At 40.8% G+C, this 27779-nt stretch overlaps 1 protein-coding gene across 9 annotated transcripts in view; it reads right to left on the bottom strand.

Annotated features, from left to right (window-relative positions):
* The window catches only part of arhgef1b (Rho guanine nucleotide exchange factor (GEF) 1b), a 41349-nt gene extending 14817 nt beyond the window's left edge, over positions 1-26532 (bottom strand). For 4 of the 9 annotated variants that reach the window (XM_040117677.1, XM_040117681.1, XM_040117682.1 and 1 more), the window contains exons 1-11: positions 26436-26532; positions 9569-9655; positions 9305-9418; positions 7244-7342; positions 5643-5685; positions 5400-5505; positions 4315-4455; positions 1854-1883; positions 725-836; positions 520-595; positions 227-256 (exon numbers count right to left, since the gene is read on the bottom strand). In XM_040117677.1, coding sequence (XP_039973611.1) covers positions 227-256; positions 520-595; positions 725-836; positions 1854-1883; positions 4315-4455; positions 5400-5505; positions 5643-5685; positions 7244-7342; positions 9305-9418; positions 9569-9619 — 802 coding nt within the window. In that variant the 5' untranslated portion in view covers positions 9620-9655; positions 26436-26532. Of the gene's footprint in view, positions 1-226; positions 257-519; positions 596-724; positions 837-1853; positions 1884-1969; positions 2344-4314; positions 4456-5399; positions 5506-5642; positions 5686-7243; positions 7343-9304; positions 9419-9568; positions 9656-25446; positions 25496-26435 lie in introns of those variants that run through there. The other 5 variants (XM_040117679.1, XM_040117680.1, XM_040117678.1 and 2 more) reach the window with 5 other exon arrangements.
* Positions 26533-27779: the final 1247 nt, after the last annotated feature.

Below are 27779 nucleotides of genomic sequence, written 5' to 3'. Positions count from 1 at the left end.
ATAAGATAAGTGTGCAATGTGTGCGGTTTTTCTGGTGATTACAAAGTATATAGTACAACAAATTCTTCAAACAACCACCCTGAAACATAGAATCAACAAAACAATGCCCCACCCACAATCCCTCCCAGTTTGATTCGGGACATGCAGACATGCTTATGGTTTGATTAGTAAAGATGTGACCATTCTACAGATAAAAGAGGGGGTGGGAACTCTGGATGACTAGTACCTTCAGCCTCCATTTTAGGTTTGACCTCAGCTGTAACAGGAGAGAAGGGCAGGACAATATGTTCTCATATCCAGACCATTCATGGACATCACTATGTAATACTACATACAGTTATTTTGAATGTCATTATAATACATAATTAACAATATTTAAATATTATGTAAATTTAGAGATAGTAAATACTTTCAAATTTTATGCAGATACAGTCAGAAATTAAATACTAGATACAAAAAAATAACAATGTAATCGGGCTCATGTGTGATGTTTGCTAAGACACAAAAGCAAATACATACTGTTGCCTGCAATCCAGCTGGGGATGCCAGGAAACACCCCTCTGGGCTTGGGCTTTGTGGATTCATCCTTCTTATTCTGTAGAGAAAAGACAGGTAAGTAGGGAGAAAGAAGGTCAAATAAAAAAAAATAAAAAAAAGTATTTATTGAGCTGTCTGATTGCTGTTTTATTTATTCATTTGGTATTAAAAGGAAAGGGATTTTTACCTTTACCAGTTGTCTCCTGAAGAAGCCTCCTCTAGACTTCTTGCTGTCAACTGCCCTGGTTTTGACCCCAAGGTGCTTCATGTAGAAGACCACCGATGAAAAGATGGATTGGCTACGGTAGAAGTCAGAGAAATATGTAAACTGATAATATCTAATACTGTTGTTGTTGTGTTAATACGTATTTGTTAGCATTCTGTTTTACAGGACTTATTCAGGAATACATTAAGCTTATAAATTCCTGGTAATGCTTGAGCAAAATTATTCTTTTTTCTTATAAGTACGTCCTGAGTTTATTTCAACATTAAAGGTTGCAATAAAGTATACAAATGCTACAGCAGTGTGTTTGCAAAGTCTCTGTTGACACTGATGGCAATGTTGAGAGACTTCGGACAAAATGGATCGTTGAAATGAGGGAAATATGTGAGGATAAAAAGGAGGATGGACAGATGCAGGGAGGGGAAGAGGGAGGTGGAGAGTTGAAAATGTCCAGTAAGGGAGGAGGAAGAGTTGAAAAGAGTGGGGAGGAGAGAAAATTACGACACCAAAAGAAAAAGGAGGAGTTGAGGAGAAATAAGATGAGTTGGGAATAAAAAAATAAAAAAAAAAGACTAAGGGAGGAGCCTCTGGGGAGGTGCACACAACAAAAGTACAAGTGTCTCTCATCACCAGTAACTGCACAGTTTTACAGAGCATAATGTCTGAATACATTGACAATTCAACATCAAGAACTTGAATCCCAATAGACTGGAACTCTTGAGAGAAAAGCATTAAAAAACCTAAGGTATGAATGAGAAGGTTTAATAATTTACATATTAATCAAGAGATAGAAAATTTGAGATTGCATCTCAGTCACTTTACAAGGTCCTATTATGGAGCGCGGTGACAATTTTTGAAAAAGGGTACAATGCTTATAATTTGGGCGTTGTCTCTAGAACAACTCAACTGAAAGAAATGTTGTAATGAGTTTTTGATGCATTAAGCAAGTATGCAAAAATGTTATGGTTTGACCACACCCAGGCCTATGAAAAGCATGCACAGATCGAATGAGCTCATGTGCACAAATACCCATTCAAAAAGAACACTAATGCATAGATCCTAAACTTTATTTTTTTAAAAAAACTGAACTCACCATTTTTCCTCATCTGAGACAATTGTTGGTCTGAAAGAAAAGAGAAAGATGTCAGTGACGTTACTCCTGCAGAGGGGGGGAAAAAAAGCAGTGTTATCTTGCAGCATCAAGCTCACCTCTTCCTTTTAAGTAGCATTTTTCCTTTCTCTTGCTCGATTGATTATTAACTGTGTTTTGGGCCGGTGGAATCTGAAGTGGCTAAGCTTTTCCTGATCCAACTCAAAACTGACTGTAATGTTACTGTGTTCAGAGCAGAAGCTATTGAACATATTCTAAAATTTGGAGGAAAAAAAAAAGAGAAAAAAAAAAGATCAAAAAAGTGAGAGATGCATCAAAAGCTGCAACTCTGCCCGCTCTAACAATTTAAAAATCAACTTCAACACTCTTGAAGATTTGCAAATAATTCAAACTATTGTCTCCAGACTGTCTAAAACTTTATCTGCTCTGATTTGTCTCTCCAGTAAACTGTCTGCAAAGGGAATCCAAACTCAAAAAAGCTCCAGCACAGCGGAAATGTCTATTTAAACGTGTTTTTGTCTGATGCAACATGGAGGCAACACTTTGGAAATTGGATACTCTTGTTTTGCTATGAACGTAAAGGGTGGGAGGGGTTTCCCCAGGATTTCCCTGCATAATCCAATCAAATGGTGCGGCCGCCTTGTTCTCGTCAACAGAAACACCAATGAGAAACAGATGGGGGCAAAGTTACTGTGTTGTGGTCTGGTGAGGAAGGGGTGCGTGGGGGTTACTGGGTGCATGAGTGTGGGAGAATGCAAGAGTGAGGGGAATAGAGAGATGATTGTGAAGGGGAATGAATGGAGTAAACTGAATGAACCATTTGTGCATTGGAGATAGAGATCTAACTGTGTGAAAGTAACTGAGATACTCAAAAGCTGAATTATCATGTCTTTGATAGGGACTGCTTTGCAGGCTTTTTGTGTCTTCTGTCCACAGGACGAGTGAGCACAGTGCATCTCCTTTCGTTTCTGTTGCTCCCTTTTTTTTCCCCCCTCCTCTGACAAGATGAAGTTAGACAGTCTTCTGGCCTCTCCCTGGCCTCCTCTCCCTCTTTGTCTGACTCGCTTCTTGTAGAGGATAACAGATTCCAGGGGCCAGGGCAGGTCGTGCCCAGGGCAGGAGCTATCCAACATCAATAACCCTCTAACCCTTTACACTCTCTTCCGATGTGTAGCCCCCACCCCCAGTTGGCCGAATGCCAGGGGAGAGCCTTCCTGCCAGCGTGGCACTGCTGACTCCATCTTTTCCTCTCTGCCTCTTCATTTCCTTCATGCTCTATTGTGCCGTCTTCCAATCACTTCAGTTCTCTAGTCCAGTGAGCTTGATTTTCTCCATCTCTTGCTTTATTTGTCTCTGTGCTTTGTATTAGATTGGTTATGTGCAAGGCTGATGTTGACTATGCCTACTGCAGAGTTTTGTAGAAACCAAAGTGCCAACTTTAGAGGGAACAGATCTGATTTTAAACTGTTTTGACAGACCAGTTATGTTCCCTGCTTAGAGTACAGCAGTAGGTAATAGAGAGAAGACTATTTTCCCCACTGTCCAATTGCTGTTTGAAAGTTTTCTTTCAATAATATCCTTATGACAACTGTTTTGTTGTTTTTTTTGTGTGGGAAAATTGTGTTTAATTAATTAATTTTTTGGTCATCTGTCAAATTTGCCTGATATTCACAATTCCTCAGGGGCGGTGGAGACGCAAAGAGGAATATATAAAGGGGACTTGTAGTTCCTAATTAAGTTCCTGAATTTAGCTCCTCTGGTTCCACAGTTCCAGGAACTTTATGGTCGAACAGGGCTAAATGTTTGTCAACCTTGAGGGAGTCCTGGATAATTGCATGATACTATAGGTTCATGATACTATCAATTTAATGTCTGAGAAATCATATTTTTTTCTGTCGGTTAGGTATAAGAAAATTGATCCAAATACTATGATAGCAGTAAACATCAGTTGGAAGCCAGTTTGAGGCACAAAACAAATCTGTAGCAAATTCAGGCCACTTTGTCATTGCAATCGAGAACAACAGTTAACTGTATGTGCTACGGTCGTTTAACATTGACCCAAAATCCAAACTGAACTGATTTAAACTGCTGTATGGATTGTCAGGTTTCTACAAACTTACAATTTAGCTTCATCTCACTATCAGCAGCATACGCAGCAGAATCTTAACTAGGGACTGCTGTTCTTACTGAAATGCCCCATGGCCCCTTTGAATTTTAATCAAAGAAACGGATTTGTTCCAAAGCAGTTGCTTAATTTTTTGTACTGATTATTCAAAACAGACAGAGCTACATCTTCCAATCACCTAACGATGTCTGTGCAGAAATTCAATTTCAGTTTCCTCAGGAACCGTGGACACTGAAAAATAACTCCTTCCACTTTGATATGTTATAGTAAATAATAATACAGCCACGATCTAAGACACGAACAGAGACGAACACTCACTGTGTCTCAGACATCTTGTCCAGCAGGTTCTCGGCCACAGACTTTTCCTTCATCTCCATGGGGATGCGGTCGGTGGGATAGTGGCTCTCCACGTCGTTCAGCTCAGCTTCATTGGGGGTCATACCCATCATCCTCTTCTGCCTGTGCAAGACAAAGCAGGAGTAGGCAGCAGTTTGGCACATTTGTCAAAAATAATACTGAAAGCGGAGGATTGATACAGTATGTTGATGCATATTTTCCCAGTTCAGTAAGCAGACACAAAATGTAGATGAAGAGGGCTTCACAGTGCATTACCATACCTAAAATATGGCTATTAATAACAGATCCAGGTCCCTTGATCGTGGCGACTGAACAGAAACCTTTTTAATTCATGAAGCAAACACATTCTCACCGTCCTCTCCTGCAGGTTCTTACTGCAGTTTGAATGAAAATCAAACGTCTAACACACATAATTCAGGTAAGCAATGTTTTTTACAATGTTAAGATTATAGGTAAGTCATGGTTATGTGTGAAATATGAACATTCAAAAGGTAACCTTCTGTGGGGTATTTCCTCCTCAAATACGAGCTTTAACTCTCTGTCTCTCTCTCTGTGTCTGTCACTCTTTGCCTTGAAGTTAAGAAATAAAACTAAAAACTACTGAATTGCTTTACAAAATGGTCAGAAGTCATGTTAACTGTTCACAAACTGTAGTTAGTGGGTTAATGCCATTGTTTTCTGGTATTTGGATTTCCTGTTCACCACAATTAAAAACAAAAAAATGAGATTTTGACACCATGCTATAAACTTAAAGTTAGCTTGCTTGCTGGTTGCCTAATTGGCTGATCTGAACATAAAAAAGTTAAATACTACACCTAGTCTCTTTAAGTTTTACATACAGTATATACAGCAGTGAAAACATAATACTTTTTCAAAATAAAGCTAGGAGCATAAGGTCCTTCGACACATGTCAACCATTAGTCCCAAAGCAGACTGCTGTGATCATGGCCTGAATAAAATATCCTTGATCTGCAAAATAAATATTTGGGTTATAATAAGGACTATGCTAGACTGGCTGAGTAGAGTTAAGGATCGGGGCTTCTCACCTGAAGTCTTCCAGCTGTTTGGCCACTTCAGCAGCCTGCAGGATCTGAACCTCCTGAGCATAGCGCCTTTGGATGTCCTCGGAGAGCAGATCTGGACGGTTTCGGTCTTAGAGAAAGCAGACAGGGAGTAAGTGAGAAGTAGCGATACAGGCAGGGAGACACCGAGTTGGGTTGAGATGTGCATATACAGTAAAAAAAATGTAATGACCTTAAATACATATTTACCACAGGAAAATAACTTACCCAATTCAGTGGCTATAGTAGATGGTACTGCTACTCTGAGAATCTGTAATGTGGAGCAAAAGACAAAATAAGTTCAGAGATGGAAATAAGTTATAAGTTAAATTATATATTTAAAGCATATATATGCTAAAAGGATTAATAACTGAGAGGAATGACTTTTTAAATAACTGGATCTTTCTCTGTTTTGCTCTCTATATATTGTTTCCTTGTTTTGTGTGGCCCTAAGGAAAAAGAATCCAAGTGAAGTGATGCAATAGCCAAATATCACCACAAGGGGTCATTTAAACACTAGAAATAAAAAAAAAAAAAAAACACAACCAAGAAAAAAATCAGATATTCCCAATTGCAGATACATAGCTCTGTCAGTGACATGAAAAATAACCGCGTGGGCCAACTTTAAGTCAATGGATTTACAAAAGAGATGGGGTTGAAAAAAGAGAGGCTAACAGAGGATGATTCCTCCTAAAGGGCTTTCCCACGATCCTGACAGGAAGCCGTGGGGTCGGACAGCCAGCCAGACAGGGGGAGAGCACAGCACAAGCCAACTGTGCTGATGGACATGCACGGTGAATGAGCTTAGAGGAGGAAATATAACAAAGAAGTGACAGAAAAAGACAGACACTGAAAGGTGCTGCAGACAGAGACTACAGATAGAGCAAACTTACCTGACACACAGCCGTGCACTCAAAAACAAACCATGTACACACAATGCACTCGTCTCGCCTGAGTACAACTAATAGACTACAGGTGATTATATCAAATTCCCACTGATACAACACTATGAGAGAAAAATATAATATCGATTTTGCAAAGGCTGCTATATTTTTCTAAATTGATTTCTGTATAATGCAGAACACCAAACACTGCAAAAGTGAAAAATTTGTGACAACCCCACACATCTCTCCAAAGCTAAGAATCTCGGAGAAACAGAGAGCTATGCAAACCATGCAAACAGGAATTTGACATGTCAAGTCATATAGCATCAGCCACATCTGCTAAGGTAATCACTATAATGTAATTAGACTTAACAGGGCACAGGAGGAATTCACTGATACAAAAAGTTGCACCCTGCCCAAAAAGGAGCTGAGATTTTCTTCCCCAAACACAAGACGGACACTGAAAACAAAACACAGAGCTGAAATGACCTGAGTTCAAAGACTTTTATAAGAAAATGGAATCATATTTCATGAGGTCATCAGACTAACTGTGCTTCTTTAAAGAAAAAGTGGTAACCGCATATCGCTTCCTCTGTTTGAGTGCATACATAAAGCAGTAATGACATTCATCAACCTAGGCTAGTTAAGCTGCATGGGAATAAAATGCTGCACGGGCCTCGTTATCAATGTGACATCCCTCCCTATCTGGCTGCAACTTGCAAGGTTTTGTCTTTTTGTCTGCACACGTCACATACTCCTGACTAATGTAACTATTTTTATTTTACCTTAAGTATACAATTCATTTCATTTGTTTAAACTTTATCCCTGTGTGTTTCCCTTTTTGTCACTGACTTTGGGCCAGTTTTGTGACAATCGGGTTACTCTCTATTTCAGGTCTGACAATATCTTATGCAGTATTACAATGCAGTATAGTGAGCTACTTACTGCACCCTTGTCCAAGAAGGTGTTGTGGAACTCCACAAATTGCTTCTTGGTCTCTTTGGCACTGAGGGTCTTGAAGAGATCCGCATGGAGGTAACACAGCTGAGAGAAGAGCGACAGACAGAAAATCCGTGAGTGCTGATGAATTTTAATAGCTTTTCCAACTGGATATAGTAATGCATTACGAGGTTTCCATGCCATCTTTATGCACACAATTAACTGACTATTTGACATCACTATACACTCACTTGTCAGTTTATTAGGAACACCTAGCTAAAACTAATGTAGTCTAATACGACAGTCCTGCAGTAAATCCTACCGTCATGAGGGTTATAATGTTCAGTTTTTGTTGAAACTGTGTTCAAGAGGTGTTGATTCAAATGTGTGATCATTGCGGGGGGTGCAATTTGTGCTGCCGTTGAACTGTTTTGCGGTATACAGAGAGATATGTTTGTTGTTTAGCCTACCATCATTGATTTGAACGGGGTGGACATAAAAATGGGAACATCTGTCAACATAACGACATAATTTTAATACATAAAAACTGATTTCAGTTCATTTCACCTGATGCACTTAAAAGTCAAGATGCCTACATTAATCATCTAATCACTGAGCCCAATTGAGGACTTTAATCACGATGACAATATCTCATAAAAAAATAGTTATTTCAGCCATAATAACGCACAGACCTCAATCTCAATACCATTAAATACTCTAATAAATGTCTTCTATGTGGGATCTTGGGCACACACCAAAACCGGGAGTAGTAGACTAAGCAAGTGCCCACTCACCCAACAACAGAGACACTTCTTTTTGTGTAAACCCTACAGTAAACACTTAGTGATTTTGTGACCAACTTCTATTCTCCACATGGACAAATGTGAGGAAAAAGGAGAACAGGGGAGAGGGTGAGGGAGGGAGTAAGGGAGGACATCATGGCTGTGGAAGGTGTTAACAGTACCTGGGGTAGGTCACGGTGTCTGCATGCGGAACAAAGGGGAAAGGACAGGCATGCTTTATATCAGCACTGATATACATGTAGTCCCACACATACACACACACACAAATGGAGTCATGTCTTGAAATGTACACTCTTGTCTAAAAAAACAAACAAAAAAAAACAAAAACTCAATAAAAACTATGAGTTTCACGTGACTACACAACCTAGGTTGCACGATAAATCCTGTGATGTTATCATGACCTGGCTTTCATGATTAATTAATGTCTATCAGGCGCAATGCTGACTCTTTGAATTCAGAGTGGAGTCTCATTAACAGCAAATCAAGCACTTTGTATTCACAGGTGAACTACTTGACGGATCACAGGTGTCTGTTTTGAGGACGCTGTGATTATCTTTGTGCTCCAAAGTTGGTCGGCTGAGGACAAAGCTTTGTCCCTCTACAGAAAACCTGCAGTTTAATGGAACTACTTGCTCCACATTTAGCTGTTTTAGTTTACACTGGGACTTCTTCAGAACGTGTCTCCTCTTGCTTACCCTAAGGGACTCTGTTGACCAGTGGAGCTGCCATATCCCCACATCTCAGTTTGCGAATCAAAGGTTTTCATAACCAACGGCGGTGATGGCCAAAACGATGAAAATAAGAACCAGGTTGGAACAACGAAAGGAATTTTCCTTTAAAATGTTGAAAACCAATAAAAAGTCATTCTTTTGCCAAGGTTGGATGAGCAAATCAATCTTGAGAGAATCAGCTTTAATTATTATTTTAGCCACAATTGTGTAGCTCTTTAAAACTTCCACCTTGGATTGTCACCCAGTCTCGTTTCGTAATGCACCGATACGATACCCTGAAGCAGTATCAGAACCCATAGTGTACAGTACTTACCTTACTAAATAGAATAGGCATCTTTCTTTCTAAAAGCATACATAGAAGGGCTGCAACTAATGATTATATTTATTATTAACTAATGTACCAATTAGTTTTTTGATTTTTTGATGAATCAACTAATCATTTATTGTTTCTGCAGTAATACACATCTCCACACACACCCACAACCTGATACAAACGCACTTGACACTTGGATTATAGGAGCTGTAGTTCTCACCAAGGGAGCTGGGTCAAACTGTAAAAAGACATGTTGCATGAAGACCAGCAGGTGGGTTGGCCGATCCTTCAACTGGTCTATACTGTTAAAGTATGTACACTGGTCGTCCGGCACCTGAGAGAGGCAGACAGACAGACGGTGAAGGAGACGGCGACAGAGAGCATGTAAAGAAAGAGACAGAAATAACGGGGGCAAAAAACTAAATAGAGAGCTGATAGTAAAAACTACATTCAGCTGCCATGAGTCAGTATTTTATTCACTCACATCATTCAGATCATTCTCGAAATCCTCATCCTCAGCCCCGATGATGCTCATGGCTGGGTTAGAGCACTGAGCCCCAAACACACCCTGCTATGGACACAGAGAGAAAGTGAGGGAGGGAGAAAACACAACAATTACCAAACATTATATGCGAGGGGGGGGGCAAGACAATTATGTGCTATACTTTGAACTGGTAGGATATCTCTCTTTGACATCTTGAGCCCCTGCTGAGCAGAGGCAAACATAAAGCCAGATTAAGGTTTGGACAAAGTGAACTTTCCCAGTGAAAAATAACATCAAGCGGAAATAGGGGAAAAGTCCCAGCATCCAATCCGGCCCTATGAAGAGAGAGACAGCCTTGATGTGTCATTTTGTATGGTCCTTGAAGTGAGCAGGATCCCATTCATATGAGCCAAGAGAGGCAAAGGAATATAAAGCTTAGACTACAGGTAAAGAGTGCCATCTTTTTTCATGGATAACTAACTCTTTTATTAAAAAAGGACTTCAACTATGATATGATAAACCACGGACAAAGCATTACTTGTGTTCAGTAAACCTTATTCTCTTCTGAAATAAATCATGAGGCTACTGGGAATGGGACATTGATAATGAACTGATAATGGAGAGATTAAAAAGGTTTTTAACAAAGTAATCTTGAGTATTTTTATTAAGATCAGTGTCTTCTGCGCTACTGAAGTCCTCTTCCCCCAGGCCAGACTAAATCATTTAGTATAGGTGTTGAACTCAGGGGGAGACATGATTCAATGAGTATCATGCAGTGCATATTCTCTCTAAAGTTTGGCCAAATTTTGCCTCTGGAAACCGTTTTTCAGACTAGCGTTGGGTTCAGTAATACATTCAGAGGAAAACTCTCCTCTAGCTGCCATGATATAACCCTCCAGGTCTAAAAATGTAACTAAACTGATCTGAAATTAAAGGCTTATGCCAATCCTTGCCTTTGATATCCATGAATGGGAAAAAATGCATCGGAATGGCTGACGAATTTATCCCCACCCTTCACACCCCACACCACTTCCCCTGCATGCATACACACCCAAAAAACACAAACAACACATAGCCCTTGTATTCAGTCCCCTGAAGGCCGCAGACCCAGAGCCGCCATCAGGGAACACCCAAACACACATAAAAAAAACCAACAGCTGGACTGTAGAACATTTACCATTGTCCACTGCTAGGTGAACACAGAGGGCAGGATGGAAGCAGCCAAAGAGGTGTAAGGTGAGTCAAAGTAATGAGCGAGGGTAAATAAAGTAAATAAAGTATGTCCAATAGTCCCTGTAGGAAACAAAGCCTTGAGAAACAGTAACAGTGTTTTTAAAGATTTCATCAGGAACTTATTGTAAAGACAATGTCTATTCAGTATAGGGATGGGTGATATAACGGTAAAAAGCTTCAAGTGACCTGAGATCCTGGAGCAGTGCCCGCTTGCTGTGGCTATCCCAGAGTCAAGGCTAAAGAGCCAAACTGATCAGGCCTTTCCTGTTAAGGTAACAAAAATCTTGATCAATCTGCCTGAGATGTCAAAGTATAACTTATCTAATCGTACGCCTTACCGGATTTTAGATAATTCAGGCCACTTGTATTTTATCCGGTCCTATTTAATAACTGTGTTTGAAGCCTGCCTTTATTTATTTTATTTTGTATTGCACTGTTGTGGCTCTCCATTTTGGCTTTATGTTGTAATGCACTTTTTGCTTTTAGGCTGTAAAGCACTTTGTAAATGCTGTTTAGGACTCTGCTCTAGAAATCTATTGTTGTAATTATTTTATATGGCAAGAAGATAATAATGTATAGGCCGTCAAGAGATTTTTCTATACCATTTATACCGTGGTAGCTGCACCTTTAATATTTCTGGTTGTATGAGGCCAAGTTGGGAAGATTTGTGGGCAGGACAGCTTATGGCAATATTACATTTGCAGGATCGGTGCATCAATGGGATGAAATAACTTGATTTGGCAGATGTGATAGATTTGAAAAGCCAAAAAACAGACATTCCTGTGTAGTTACTTTATCTAAAAATGGTGTTAATTTATATTTTGATATGTATCAATATTGAAACATAAAATAAAATATACTGCAACACAATATTTTAATCACCCAACCTTTCTTGTATTGATGCTTCATGTACATTATGTGCTTTGGATGTGTCTCCCCAAATAAATAATGTAAGAATGTTCAATAAGAAATTCAAAATTATTCGGATTTGATATGCAGAATTAATGATAGATTCAGATTTGCTGATAAATTTGAATACAATTTGTAGCTCAGGCAATTAAATAGTGTTTTTGTTAATGTTTTTGTAATTGTTTGGTCACACAGTATGTGTAATTATACCAGTGAATGAGTGGTTATGCAGGCAACACATTCATGTTCACTGAAAAAAAAATCACTTAGTGGTTAGAGTTTATAAGGAAGTGTGACTGTGTACACAACCACAATTCGATTTACGGACTGAGTACGGTGTATGTGTAAAATGGTAGGCAGGACGGCTGACAAATGCTTTGAGGTCAAGGTGAGTTCTTGTACAGAGACGGAGAGAGAAAGAAAAAGAGCTGTTAGTCAGGGAAGGAGAGAGAGAGAGAGAGAGAGAATGTGTTCATTCATGGTCATAGCCAGTGGGCTGCGGGTTGAGAAAGGCCAGTGCTTGAGCAACATGCGTAGGAGGGGTTAGCTAAACAGAGAGACACAGGACTGTCAGGGCCATGAACGCACATCTGCATGGACGCATGGACGCACGGACACGGACACGGACACACACGCACACACACAGAGCACCTTACCATGGTGAAACGTACAAAGCCACTTTACAGAAACAATGCAGAAATTGTTATGTCCCCATGACAACATCGGCTATAACTGACTAATGCTGCAAAAGCACATCTAGATATTATCTGGTGGAAAGATGAAATGTTTTCACTGTTACAGCTCAAGTGAAATAAGTATGTTCTTGCACAAGTTTTAATGACAGGTGGTTAAGATGAAATGTCCAAAAGGAAGAAAATCAGGAATCCAGCACAGTGTTGGTCACTCGTTACGACATTTGTTCTGCAGAACTTCATAAAGTGAGATTCATCCGTCAGATGCATTTGTCAGTAGACACACCTACTTTGTTTATCCTATGTCATCTGTAAACATCTCTCAAATCAACTGTATCTGTAAAGCCCAAAATCACAAATTTGCCTAACACGGATTAACAATCTGCAAAACAAATGACTCAGATTCAGATTTGGAGAAAAAAAATCCTGAAATGCAATATCAGAAATGTCACATCTTACGTGAGTAGGGCTGGAACTAAATTCATTTCATTGCCGATCAATCTGCCGCTTCTTTTGCATGATTAATTGTTTGGTCTGTAAAACAGTGAAAAATGCCTTTGGAGCTAGTGCTCTATCCTAGAGCGGACAAAACCATGTCTTGTTTTGTTTGACCAACAGTCCAAAATCTCAAAATATTCAATTTACAATAATGCAAGAACAAGAAAAGCAGTGAACAGTCTCATTTTACCTCAGAAAATGACTTAATTAATCGATTATCAAAATCAAAATAGCTGTTTATAGGATTGTTTTGATTGACTAATCGACTAATCAGTGCAGCTCTAAACATTTTAAAAACACTGCTGCTACTGTTGCACTAGTGATCACAGCATTTCAGCCTCCTCGTTACAGGAGATGCTGAAGCCAATTCCCTTGTTACTGTTATGACTTGGTTGATATTGGAGTAACTGTGCATGATCATAGAGAGATAAATTGAAGTAGGCAGACGAAAGCTATTTGCAGTTACTCACATGGAAGTAGGGAAAGTCAGCTCCACTCTGAATTTAAAGAGCATAGGACTATAGAGGGGCAGGAGTGAGAGCCTCCTCTGCCCAGGATGAGCCAAGTGGTGCATTCCAGCATATGGCACAGTTCAGACAACAGATGGAGGCAGTCTGTGAGTTTCAACAGTAACCAGACCCTCTTCCCTTCACCTCCATTAGTACATGATCGCTGGCATAAGCCCCAAAACTATGAGGGTCCTTCCTGGCTGATACAGACGCAGCCCAGGGGGGAAAGAAAAGACCACGGGTATATAGTATTTGAACAGAATGTCCCATAAGTGCAGAGATCAGCTCTGGTGCGCCTGATAGCAGGCAGCTGCCCCCCACCCAGCCTTTCCCCTCCCTCCCATCAAATTCCAGGACTAACTAAGTGTCAGGTGGCATCAATCCGATGATAGCCATCAAGCGTACGTGCCTTTGTGTGTGTGTGGGTTAAGACTGAGCACGTATGCGGGAGGGGGCCATTCCTATGTGATTGTGGAGAGCTGACAGTGAACGTACGTGTGCGTGTGTGTGTGCGTGTGTGTGTGTATGTGTGTGTTTTTATGACAACTGGCCTTTACAACGGCATTCCTCTCCATCCATGACCAGGCTGAGGTCTAATACTGTACATAAGGAATTGAAAATACTGTACCTGTTTCATCATTCAAACCAAGTAGCAGCACAGTTTAGCATTTCATATTTCCACCAGGGCACTAATAGGTTACACACTGCAGCCTAATAATAACTGAGTCACTGTTACATCAGCTCTTGTACAAACCCCACGTCCATTGTGAAACCATTAAAACAAGCTGTTTTAGTCAAACCCCTTTGGCCAAGAAGAGAGGAGGAGTCAAACTGTGACCTCACCCCGAAGTGGGCATCTTCAGCGTCCATACCGCAATCGGAGGAGACCGCACCTGTCAATCGGGCTCCTGCATTAACAAGATGGTGACTGTCAGAGGGGATTGGGATAAGTTTGGTGGAGCGGGACGGGGACCAGGTCAAATGATGCAGGGCTTATTCATGCAGGTGCTTCTCGATGACAAACAGTGCCACAGTCCACACCACAACGTGTAATGAGCAGAGGTGTCTCAATACCATTTTTTTAACAACCAACCAGAGCACAAAGTTCATCATCAACATTGAGTACTCATCCAGTTTATTCGTTCTCTCAAAGAATTCCCACAAAATAGACAATTATCGCCACATCTGAAGAGATCACCCAAAGCATGTCATTAACAGTTGTAAGGTGAAGTATGACCACCAAGACAGGTGTAATAGCTGGAATCGATGCACCTCTAGTATTACACCGGCACACATGTAAATCTCGAGATAGTATACAGTGACAAACAATGTAAGATTTGACCCAGCAATTTTTCCAGACAACAAGACTGTCGACACATGATTACATGGTCAGAGCTGCACTCAGCTCTGGGCTGAGCAGAGAGTCAGTGTCAAGGAGCCCAGCTCAAAGCTGATAACCTAGCTTACAGTTCGATACGACACTGGTCATTTATTTACAAGACAGTTCAATTCCAAGTGAAATAACAATAAACAAAACACATTTCTGAGTGAAGTAGGACTTTAACATCCGCACCCAAAACTTGTTTTTGCTGACCTCCAGAGGCTTAACTTCTCTCCTAGTTGCATAGATGTACAGGTTCACTCAAGTACGCGGTGACATGACTGTTGGATGCCGTCACAGTTGCAATGCAGTAATTCTTCTTCTTCATCAGTAATTTCTTGGTGTGGTCAGAGGTGAGACGGGCCTGAAACAAGCTACTCTTTAAAAGCGACTAGGAGTGGAATTCAAAGTTTTCCAACTTTGGTGCCTTAAGAGGTAGTGCCAAAAAAGAAACTGTGGCAGATAGCAATGCACACCACTACCGTGTTCCATCTACCCCCCAGGGATCTGACCAAGGAACACATAACTTTGGAGGAGAACTTTGGGAGGATGTAGTTTGTGGTACCTTTGAACTGCACTGCATTAGGTGTTTCTGCTATTTAGCCTACTCTGATTGCTATGAATGGGGTGGACAAAATAATAGAAACACCTGCCCGTATAACGCAGTACAGCTCAACAGCACCGCAAACTGCAGCCTCCAAAATGACTGTAAAGTTGAATCAACACCTCTGTAAAACACTTTCAACTAAAACTGAAACGTTCAAACGATCAGGGAGGTAGGCTGTATTGCAGCACTGATGTATTAGACTGCATTGGTTTTAGTCAGGTGTACCTAATAAACTGCCAGCTGAGCCTAAATCTTCCTATACTGAAACCACTAAAAGTACAGCTTCACTTGTTCACAATTACTAGATGCACCTGGCCACAGAACCCATTGTATGAGCACAGGTCACTGCTATCTTCTTGCACTCAGTCACAATAGACTGCGTCCTGTTCTCTATATGCTATGAGGAAAGCGTCCAAAAATAGCTGAGCGGCTAATGGCTGCAGTTCGCTGCCCGTTGTTGTTTATCTAGCTCTCTCATCAGGTCTCAGCCTCATTAGCAGTGACTGGGGGATTCCTCCGAGCAACACTGCTCCTCCAGCTGCTGCACCCTGCAGCGCCTGAGCAAAGAAAGGAAAATTAAAACAAAAAAAAAAATTGGGGGAGTGGAAGATGGCAAACTGGGAGGCACACAGACAGGAAGTGGGTGTAATTTCCTCAGGAAGCTATCAGAGCCATTTCCTGTCTGACCTATCAGATGAAAAGAGAGAGCTGGAAAGAGACAGCGAGGCAGAGAGAAGGAGAGAATGATAGAGAGTGGGAAAAGGTGAAAAAATAAGAGGCTAAAAGGTGTTTCCGTAAGAAACATGACAGAAGATCAAACAAACCTCCTGTGCCAGTCGTCTCCAAGTTCACACTGGACCCAGAAAAGGAAGTTACCGCACAGCATGAACAAAACCCAGTGATGAACAAATGAGGAACAGAGAGTTCACGAGAGAGGAGTGTGAACGCGAGAGGATGGCCCTGTAACTGCAGGGCATTTGCATTATCGTGCGATGCAGATGACTTGATGATATGTTTGACTGCTCAATAATCTTTTCCAAAAACAAATTAAAAAAACAAAAAACAGATGAAGGGGAGATCCTAGACTACATGAAATGCAGACATATATGTAACGTAATAATCTTTTTTCCATATTGTCTCAAAAATTCCAAATGCTTCATTATCCAAATTCTTTTCTGTACTTTTTCTGACTTTTCCAGGCCTGCAGTGCAATCGTAAACTTATAGGACCTCTAGGACTGGTAAACATGACTGTGGCTGCAAGCCCTTGCCTATATGAACCCTATAGACTAAACAGAGGAAAAAGTGAGGGGCTTATTGCGGAGGGAGGTAGAGGAGGTGGAGGAGGAGGGGAGCTACGTGGAGAAGAAATTAAAACAGGGGGCACACTGCGGCAGGAAATGAAGAACAAGACAGCAACAGTGGAAGGGAAAGAAAAAACAGGCAATGGAAAAAGATTGAGAAACTCTGGAAAGTCTAACAAGCACATAAGCGTCCAGTGTTTGAGCACTGAAAGCTTACAACCTATGCATCTGCTTCGAAAATACAACACACATACACTAGCACATACGCACTAGACGCTTTCAACCTTGACCAAGCGGTTTTGGCTGCAGCTGGCAGAACTGACAGTGAGCTAGCACCTCAGTGAAAACAGCCCCAGAGCCATCTCCGACCATAGAGCATGTGTGTGAGTGGCCATGTCCTTATATTTTACATGCAGCATGCAGTCACACAAAAATGGTTATATAACTGAAAGGTGCACGTGTGCGCCTAAAGGACTAGCGTGCAATTAATAACAATTACAATAAGAGTAAAAATAAGAATCAGAAATATAAAGGATAAGAATTTAAAGGCGGAAATATAAATATATGTAAATTAAATATATTTATTATAACAATAAAAATATGTTTATTTTGGCTTAGTGTGTAGTAGGACTGTGCAATTTTTTAAGTATATAAAACTATAAAATGTACATGTTACAATTGTAAGGCAAATTATAATAAAATACTGCACCAGTTGAGTGCAAATATGCATTGTTGAACCTTTCAGTCTGCGAGGTTATTGAAAGTTTAACACTAAATCACCCGTTTAAAAGCAACAGATTAACCTGACAGACAGCACAAGCATCTTAGATTATTTGCAAACACCAGTTTGATTAAAGGTAAGACTGTTATCAACTCAGAGATAAGAGATCTTCAGATAAAAAGGCTGAATGACTGAATGTCTGCACGTTAGTTCAGTAAGATAAAAGGGAAGCAGAACAGTGGGCTGAACATTATAAAGGGCAAAGTTATCCCTGAAATCTTGTCACTGCTCTGACAGTAAGCAAACAGAGTTTGAGATACTGAAGATAGCGTAGCAGAGCAGTGTGTGTGTGTGTGAACAAGGGAAGTGACATCAGCATATGCGTGAGAGAGGGAGTGGCTTATCTGTGGTGAAAGTGTATAAATATGACCTGTCAATCATGTTTTCCTCCTCTATTTCACCACAACATCCTCCCCTCTTCTACCATCCCTTCTCTCTGTATGTTTCATCCCCCTACATCTTATGTTTTTTAATTTTCCTTTCTCTCTCTCTCTCAACCTCCTTCCTTCTTCCCCCCTTGCCTACAGCCTAAAATAAAGCGGCCCCTTGTACAATCGCTCCAAGACAGCCGGTGCATTCATGGCCGGCTGACAAGGGCCAATTATGTAATTTAACAACCATTACGTAGTGGCTAAAATAAGATTATGGCCAATAGCGCTGGGAGAACACAGGCAGGTCTTTTCATGGCTTCACAGGATCCTACCTTACATGTTGTTCATTTTTTTCTACAACAAGCCCATACTGTTGAATCCTTCAGAATTTCCCCATTTCAAAAGGACTCTTTGCACCATTGTCTACTCCTGAGAGTTTTACGGCAATGACCTTTTCTCGATATGATTTTATCTGGAAACAACCGCTGCAAAGAATCATTGACCTTCTCCTTATATGATGTGAGTTGAGTAGACAGCGCTCTAAGACCTTTTTAATGATGCTGAACAGCCCCATCCCCCCAAATCCCAGCGCAAGACTCCCCAGCGTCTGTTAAGATTTTAGAAATGATGTTAAACAAAGTATCCCATAAAACAAGCTCCTGCGGAACCTCCTCCCTTCTTCATGTACACAGCCATGCATATTCACCGAGGCATAACACACCTTCTCTTCATTTTCTCGTCTCTCCTTAGAGCCAAAGTACACTTAAATCTCCTGCTCCAACAAACTGGCACCCACACCCAAACCCACCCCCCTCCATCCTCTCGCTCTCTCCATGTCCCCATATAGAGGTCACTGGCTTCATGGAAACATTAGATAGGCTGGGGCCAATCGACTGGCACAGATTGGCAGTTCAGAGCTAACCTCCAGCTTGGCCTAACTGCTTCCATGTGTGTGTGTGTGTGTGTGTGTGTGTGTGTGTAGATTGAGCAGTAATTGCTAAGGCCAAACAGAGAAACCGCTGATTAGCATTTTGGACAAAAAAACTGCTCCTCATTCATTCATAAGTAAGTTGTGTGTGTTTGTGCATCCGGTGTTTATTTGCATTTGATTTTAAGACGATACCAAACAAAGCAGCAATACCAAGGCTCATGCTGAATATTTCTGGAAGGAATTTAGCCTGCCCAGAATCAAAGCTGAGGCTAACAATGCCAAAAATGCCTCTGTACTCGCACACAAGCACACCTTGGTTCATGATGCTACCCTCATGCCAATAGTTTGCAGTCCAGATATGCAACATTCTCTCCCTCTCCTTCTCAGTGCAGACCTATTAATAAGGCATGAAGGGATCATTTTTATCTTTTTCGCCAGACTTTTCTCTGTACTGAGCATAATCAGTGTTTTCACTCAAATTTAAATGCATATCTTTAATGAAAATAATGACTCCAATTTTTATTAGCTGACATTCAAGATAAACCAAACAGAGCTGATAACTTTCATATTCAAGAGTCTGCAGCCAAAATATCCAAGTTAAAAGAGTGCTCTACTGATTTGACATCAGGCTTCTATAATATTGTGGGACTCACAATGGACTGTTTTTATAAAGTATAAAAGTGATGCAGCAGAACCAGAGATACTGTCTTTTTTATTCAATGCTAGGGCTGGGCAATAAGGCCAAAAAATAAAATATCAATTTTTTTTTTAAGCTACCTGTAAAACTAAAACATTTTTGAAATATCCCATTTCTTCTTAGGACTTAATATGCATTACAGTTGAGCAATAAAATAATAAGACTTGATACTGCATGTAAAAAAGAAAAAAGTAAAAATACAGGCTATCACATGCAGCTATGGACTGCTTCAACTAAATAGAGCACCTTTGTCCAGTTTAATAGTCAGTTTCACGACAGAAAGAGCAGAAAAGTCCACGCACTAATACATCTGCCCCTCTGTTTGTGTTTCTTAGCTGGACTGGACATCGGCCTGACATCGGCAGACAGCTAGCTCACGTTAGCTCCTGCGGCCATCAGGTAGGGACAGACTGAACAGAGCAAAGTCTCCACTCTGATTCAGATCAGCGAGCCTGTTAGGGGTGGGTAATGTAGCCTTGAGTCACTAACCTCAAGCAGATATGAGAAGCAGGGTACAGAGATCTGGTAAGCTCACTTCTATTGAACTGCACAGCCCCAGATATTTTTTTTATTTTCCAACATTGTAGTCGTCAGCCCTGAACAATGCGGACTCAAGTGATATCGCTTGAGGTAATTTATGAGATTTCGCGCAGCTCCACATGAAGCCACAAAAGACCTTTCACATATACGGTAGTATTCCCCAAGACCTGTAAACAGACTGAAGCCTAAAAAGTGCATAGTAGTAACTGTGATGCACCTTAGTGGTGAAACAATTTTGATAATCAATTAATCACTTCAGTAGTTTTTAGGCAAAAATGTCAAAAATTCACTGGTTCTACCTTTGTAAATGTGAGTATTTGCCGGTCTCCTTACACTTCTATGATAGTAAACTGATCATCTTTGGGTTTTGGATTGCTGATTGAACAAAACAAGCCATTAATACATGCCATCTGTGGCTTTGGGAAATTAACTTGAACATTTTACACTACTTCAAACAATTAATAATAATTCATCAATAATTACTAATTACTCAAACTTGACAATAATTTTTTCGGTTGCAGCCCTTGTATACTTATCAGTATCAGGCAATAACTGCTTTAAAAAAAGGCTCTATCAGGAGAAGTATCCAAATTATGTTCCTTATATCACAATGGTATGACTTACTGTAAGTGTCAGTGCACTTCACAGAGAAGATATTTGCAGACGATTTTGCAATAATTTCTCCTCTTTTGAAATAAAAGGTCTAAGGACAGAGCGTGTTGTATTCTGAAAAGGGTGTATACATACCCAAGTGGGTGATTTTGGACATGATAAATAAAACTGACTTGACTTTACATGTAAATTAAAGCAATTTGTGCTTATCTTCTTCGATAAGAAAATCAGGTTTGCTAGTTTTCATTATCAATTAATCTATCAATTATTTTCTCTCCATTAATCGTTTGGTATATGAAATGTTAATATAACATTGTTTATTTTGTCCAAAAAAAAAAAACAAAACAAAAAAAACTGTTCAATACCCACGGATAGTCAGTTTACTATCATTTAAGACAAACGGGAAATCTTCCCAACTGCAAAGCTGGAGCTAGCAAATGTTGGCCACTTTTTTTTGGCTTGAAAACTGATTGAAGCAATTCATCGATTATCAAAAAAAGAGAACAGATACACTTGAGAAAAAACGCAGTAACAAATCCGGACAGGTATTAATAAAGCAGCATCTGCACCAAACATCACAGTTACATCAAAATAATAGGTAAACTTTGATGGTGGAAAGTAGACAAGTGGTGGAATTGTATTTACTCAAAGGAAAATCATACATATTGGCATTATTAAAAATGAGAATGGAAATTACGAGTCATTGTGTAATTGCAAAGGTGTCATTATCATGTATCTGTAATGTCACAACACTTATTACAACATGCCAAATACAAGATTCCTTTTTTGTTTGTGAAGGCCTGAGTGCCCACATACAGTAAGCACACTGTCGGCACGCACTCGCTCAGACAGGAAGACCTTTCACCCCACCATACCCCCCATCTTTCGATACTCAAGAGCAAACAACATCTATGGAGTCTAGTCTTGCTTTTTCCACTCTGACCCTCAAATGAAAGAGCTCATTCTCTGTTTCCTCTCTCACTCACACACTCTCCATCACAAACATCAGTTTGCCAGTCGTCCCTCTGACTCACACTTGGACAGATGGCTGTAACTCTTTCCACTTTCTACCTTTTTTTCAGTGTGTGTGTGGAATTTGTACTTGAACAGAATCCTCTTATCATTAAGTGAGAGTGAGAGCACATACAAAGATAGGGACACATTTGTTGTGGTCATTCAGTTGTGGGAGGGGAATGGCACCGCTGCATACACATGACTCACTCATACATTCACACACTTTGACCACACATACTGTGAGCAGACAGCCTTGTCTAGTTTGAGTGTCGCGTGTGAAGCAGCCCCGACTAACAGCAGAGAGACGGCAGAGATTGGCAGGTGAATGCGCTGAGCTCTTTGCGTTAAGATAAAATACCAGTGAGCCAGATTAACCTCAAAAGCACTGAACTGTGAATGGGCTGATACCACGGGACCACCGAACAGTTTGTGGTTTACATTAAAATGAACGATCAGAAATTAACTTGTGAAAACAACGATCACTTACAATAAACACTTTGTCACCTCGGTCAAGGGCAGAAGAAGTCACCATGAATCAGTGTTGTGGGGTTCTGTTTTGGCTGTTACATCTTTAAAGGGGTATTCCACCAATAATACACATAGAGATCAGTTTACCCCTCATGGAAAAAAACAAGTTTTTATAATGTTTTTGGTGGCTATGGAGGAAACTTTTCAACACCCGACAAAATAACCCCGATGAAGTCATAGTGATGTAATCAGGGTTATCTCGTCTTGGACTCGGAGACTGCAAATTTATAAGAGAAAGCCTGGATTAGAAATGGTGCGTGAGGATTTAAAGATGCGGGCATTTAGCGGGAAAGGTGAGCCTGACAAAAAACACTGTCGAGTTGCTTTACGGGAAATGTTGGCGGAGCTTGACCCATATGACGGATTATAAATCCGGATATCTCAGCCTCTGCTGCTTTGATTTTGAATTGTCTCTGTACTTAGCTCCACTTTGGCGGTGTCTTGAATCACTCCCGATTTACCAATTAGTGCATATTATGTACTCATATATATATGTATGGTGCCCTCAAAAATTCCCCTCAGTGGAAGGAAAAGTGTTCATAGCGCTACTTTCTCCAAACAGTCCCATAATGCAAGTCGTCACATCTTACTGATGTGAAAAGTCATGAGACGTTACACTTGTCACAGATGACGCAAAATGGTAATAATCAGTTGTCAGTGACCTAAATCTCACTTTAGAGCTCACTGCAAAGTGAGTGTCTAGTACACAGGCAGTAGTGAATGGGTGAATGAGGGAGTAATTTGGGAAACAGCCTTAGCCTTTCTCAGCCATGACAGCGTAAAAGTGAGCAAGCATTAACAATACCAGAACCCTGAAACTGAAGCAGCTACCTGGAATTCAGCCATCGTTGCTTTTTATCATTGACACCTGTGCCTTTCTCAGAGTGACATGTCAAAATGTCTCTGATGAAAAACGCCAACAGAGCCTTTTTTTAGTTTCATTATGTCTGTTTATGCTCCTGTCTCTAGCGCAAAAGAGGTTTCCCACCTCAATGTGACTTACATAAAATACAGAGCACTACACGTGTATCCACGAGTGAACTAAAGTTCATTCCCACCATGCAAACAACTACAGTAAACACACAGTGACACCTCACAGTGTGTCACCTTGGCTAGTGCTGAGATGACCTGTGATTTCAGGTATAGTTGTGTTAAAGGCACACTATAGCATAACCGACTCTCTATGCATTCGCAGGCGCACGCAAACACACACACACACACACACCCATACACGCACTTTTGTAACTTCACCCCACCCCATCCACTGAGCTCATTCAGCAGGAGTCAGTAGATTTCCCTGCTGACCCGAGGAGAGAAGGTGAGGAGCCCAGTCCGCTCTGTCTCTCATTATCTGCTGACCGTGCGTCAATCTAACTTCAGCCAGAGAATACCTGTGTTCCCTTTGAAGTCCAAGCCTGACTACAGTAAATTATTAGCTTGCCTTCAAAACTGCTAAAGGCCCTTAGGACACCCCCATGGCTGTTTCACTATGGGTGCCATTACCTGTCATTCCATTTGTTGGGTATCTCTCATAGCAGCTAGCAACGACTGTTACACCTCGCTGTAGCACCATCCGAGTTTATCTCCCTGCCCTCTGAGACACAGTGGATGTGGGTGAGTTTATGTAGGCGCATGACAATAGAGAGAGTGAGAGACAGGGAGGAGAGTGGCACAGCAACTCAGATTAAATAGCCAACATTCCTTTAAAAGGAAGAGCGGGTAGCCTTTGGGCTCCAGACAAGCCTGCACTTGTAAAACGTGGGGAGAGAGAGATGACAAGTGCAGTGCTCCTCTAGTCTAGCAGAGCGTAACAGGAAGTGGCAGGGCCTGCTTCACATGGGCCCTCTAGGGTGCAGCAGCTGGCTGAAAACGCGTCAGTCTCTAAAAACCGCCAGTTGCAACACCCTTAGCACACACACACACACACACACACCACGCAAACACACACACACACACACCCATACACGCACTTTTGTAACTTCACCCCACCCCATCCACTGAGCTCATTCAGCAGGAGTCAGTAGATTTCCCTGCTGACCCGAGGAGAGAAGGTGAGGAGCCCAGTCCACTCTGTCTGTCATTATCTGCTGACCGTGCGTCAATCTAACTTCAGCCAGAGAATACCTGTGTTCCCTTTGAAGTCCAAGCCTGACTACAGTAAATTATTAGCTTGCCTTCAAAACTGCTAAAGGCCCTTAGGACACCCCCATGGCTGTTTCACTATGGGTGCCATTACCTGTCATTCCATTTGTTGGGTATCTCTCATAGCAGCTAGCAACGACTGTTACACCTCGCTGTAGCACCATCCGAGTTTATCTCCCTGCCCTCTGAGACACAGTGGATGTGGGTGAGTTTATGTAGGCGCATGACAATAGAGAGAGTGAGAGACAGGGAGGGAGAGTGGCACAGCAACTCAGATTAAATAGCCAACATTCCTTTAAAAGGAAGAGCGGGTAGCCTTTGGGCTCCAGACAAGCCTGCACTTGTAAAACGTGGGGAGAGAGAGATGACAAGTGCAGTGCTCCTCTAGTCTAGCAGAGCGTAACAGGAAGTGGCAGGGCCTGCTTCACATGGGCCCTCTAGGGTGCAGCAGCTGGCTGAAAACGCGTCAGTCTCTAAAAACCGCCAGTTGCAACACCCTTAGCACACACACACACACACACAGAAACATTTAATTATTAAAATACTTAACTGGTATTAGCATTCATTGGAAATGTGAGTTTGCTTGCAGGCTTAAACCCTGGAGGACTGAAAGTCATATAGGCACAAATAAGACAAACTAGCAGAGAAACCTGGGTTAAAAAACAAAAAAAAAACAAAAAAACTGTTGTTCTTTGAGGAGTGATTAATGAAAACATGATGGCTTACTGGCAAGCACAACCCACCATGTTCCAGCCTGCTATCCTTTGTCAGCGACTGCATCGAGATAATGAAGCTGAACTAGATGTACAGTAATTGCAGTTTCCTGTGAGCGCAGGAAACTCTTGCCTATGCTGTGCAGGCTATGTCCTCTGTTTGACAAGGCAAAATCGCCAATTGGTAATCAACTATATGCAGACACTAATTATTGGACACCGTCTGCACTGAAAGCCCCACTTTATATTCTCTATATGGGCTGATCTGATGAGTGAGTGGTATTGGGAGAGAGGATGGGAGAGAGGAAACTGGGAGGGACTGCTGTCACAATGTGCAGCAGGATTTCAGCCTACTTTCATTTTGTGCAAAAGCAATGTTGACAAATAAATAAGAGGTATAACAGAGGGCTTGATTACCTAAGTCTGTAATCACACTGCCAAGTGCCTTTGTTTCAAACAGAAAGAGCTGAAAACAAGAACAAAAAAAAGATATTTAAGAGGAGAAACATACGCAGCTTCATACTCTACCACTGTAACTCCAATGATAAATTTCAGAAAGATTCTCATGCAAAGAAGATTAAAATACATAAAATATCTCAAGGTCAGCAGCTATAAACTCTCCACTGACTACCAATGAAATAGCATAACTCCCTTTGTGAATAATAAGGTGTTTTGTAATTTGGGATAAGACCTAGACCTAGTCCAGTCGCTCTGGCAGAAAACACACACGGTCCAGCTCTGCTACCTTAAGTTGTTTTACCCACATAACTGCTGCTGCAGTGCTTCTGACTCCTAATTCAAGTTTCCCAATAGAGCCACAGTTTGTCCCAGTGCTAAATGAATAAGCCAAAATGTCAAATAAAACCGTTATGAGCTCATTTTAATTTTATATATATATATATATATATATATACACACACACATATACATATATATATATACATATACATATATATATATATATATATACATATACATATACATATATACATACACATATACATATATACATATACATATACATATATATATACATATACATATACATATATACATATACATATACATATATACATATACATATACATATATATATACATATATATATACATATACATATATATATATACATATATATATATATATATATACATATATATATATATATATATATATATATGAGGAGGATGACATGTTGTGCAGCCAGCCGAGCACAGCATTCCTCTATGTGGACGCTACCGTCTGCTGCTGGGGCTGTAGAGCTGTGGGGTGGGGAGGGGAGGGGGGTAAGCCATTTCTCTCGGTTAAACAAATATCCATGACGACTTTTAATATATCAGACAAAGCCATAAAAGTTCAGTCTCTTTATAATGTTCGTCTGCAAAGTGTTAAAATGATGTACTCACCCTTAAACTCGGAGAAAGCGACAGGCACAGCGTCTAATAGGTTTCCTGTTCGAAAGTTGCCGTGTGTCAGTGGGGAAAAAAACATTGTACGCGGAAGTACACATGCAAAAAAAAAAAAAAAAAACACAGGGTGTTCAGCAGACGGCGATTGAAAAGCGAAGATTTGGTGTTTCAGAATTACCGGGTACAATGTGTCCGATAGGACATAAATACAGGTAATAACGTAACGTATCACTTATGTGTTTTGCGGCTTGACTGTCAATTTAAAAAAAAAAAAAAAAAAAAAAAAATAAACGGTCCAAACGGGTTGTTTCCGCAATGTGTTACACAGTAACCCGTCCCCATTGACTCCACACTGCGCTATACTGAACATTATACTGAACAAGTATTTAATAGTTAGGCCTGATATTTGCGTATGTAAAGACGCATGCTTATGCGATTAATATTTGGTTAAAGCGATATATTAGCAATTGAGGGGTATTTGGCCAAAGTACTGCACATCTCGGCCAAATAGATGCACTTTGCAGAGCAACACTGCTCTCACTTTTCAACATTTGACTGTCTCTAATCATTATTAGCCCATTTCCTACATTAACTTAGAGGAACCCTGCCACCTAAACCCGGTTTCTTGCTTATCAGCAGTATTAGTGTCCAAGAATCCCGCAGCGAACAGAACTTTTTTTTTTCTTCCTAAACTTGTCGATTATTTGCTCCCAAAAAACCCTGCTCTACTGTATGAAGCGTACGTTATTTCACTTTTATGATCTTTTTCACAGCTGATCTTCCCATATCTAGCTTTTGTTGTGCCCATGACTACATTTCACACGCCCCTGCGGAGGCAGTCTGAGGAGATTGCAGCTGTTCACGCGACATAAGGCACATCTGTCCGTCGTGAGATCAAGGCATTTGTTCGCAGAGTGGAGTGCTCGAACCAAACTTCACTCCCTGCCTGGTCACTGGCCACTTCACGTCTAGCCTGGTTTTCACACGCCACCCTGTGGAGAAACATACACACGACCTCGGCCCTTCCCGTCTGAAAATGTACCAACTGTGCTGATCTAATTTGACCTTTACTCTCAGACTAACATGCCCCCCTGAAAAAGTGTCTAGTTCGTAAAACCTTAGGGTTGTCATGGCTGGAGACTCAGCTCTGCTTTGTTAGAAGAGAATAAAGTCAGAGGTTCAAATTTCATTCTTGACCTTGAAAATAAACAATCTCAACCCTAGGGTTTTACTCTGAGAGCTTTAAGGACCCCTTGTCCATGCTGGCTTAAAATAAGGTGTCGGTCGGTACTATACACTGTACACTGTAAATCCAGGTGTGTGGCACTAAAGGACTCAAAC

The sequence above is a fragment of the Xiphias gladius genome, chromosome 22 (genome assembly GCF_016859285.1).
Source record: "Xiphias gladius isolate SHS-SW01 ecotype Sanya breed wild chromosome 22, ASM1685928v1, whole genome shotgun sequence".
NCBI classification, from domain to species: domain Eukaryota; kingdom Metazoa; phylum Chordata; class Actinopteri; order Istiophoriformes; family Xiphiidae; genus Xiphias; species Xiphias gladius.
Note: the sequence above shows the minus strand (reverse complement) of the source record. Positions and strands in the feature narration are given on the sequence as shown.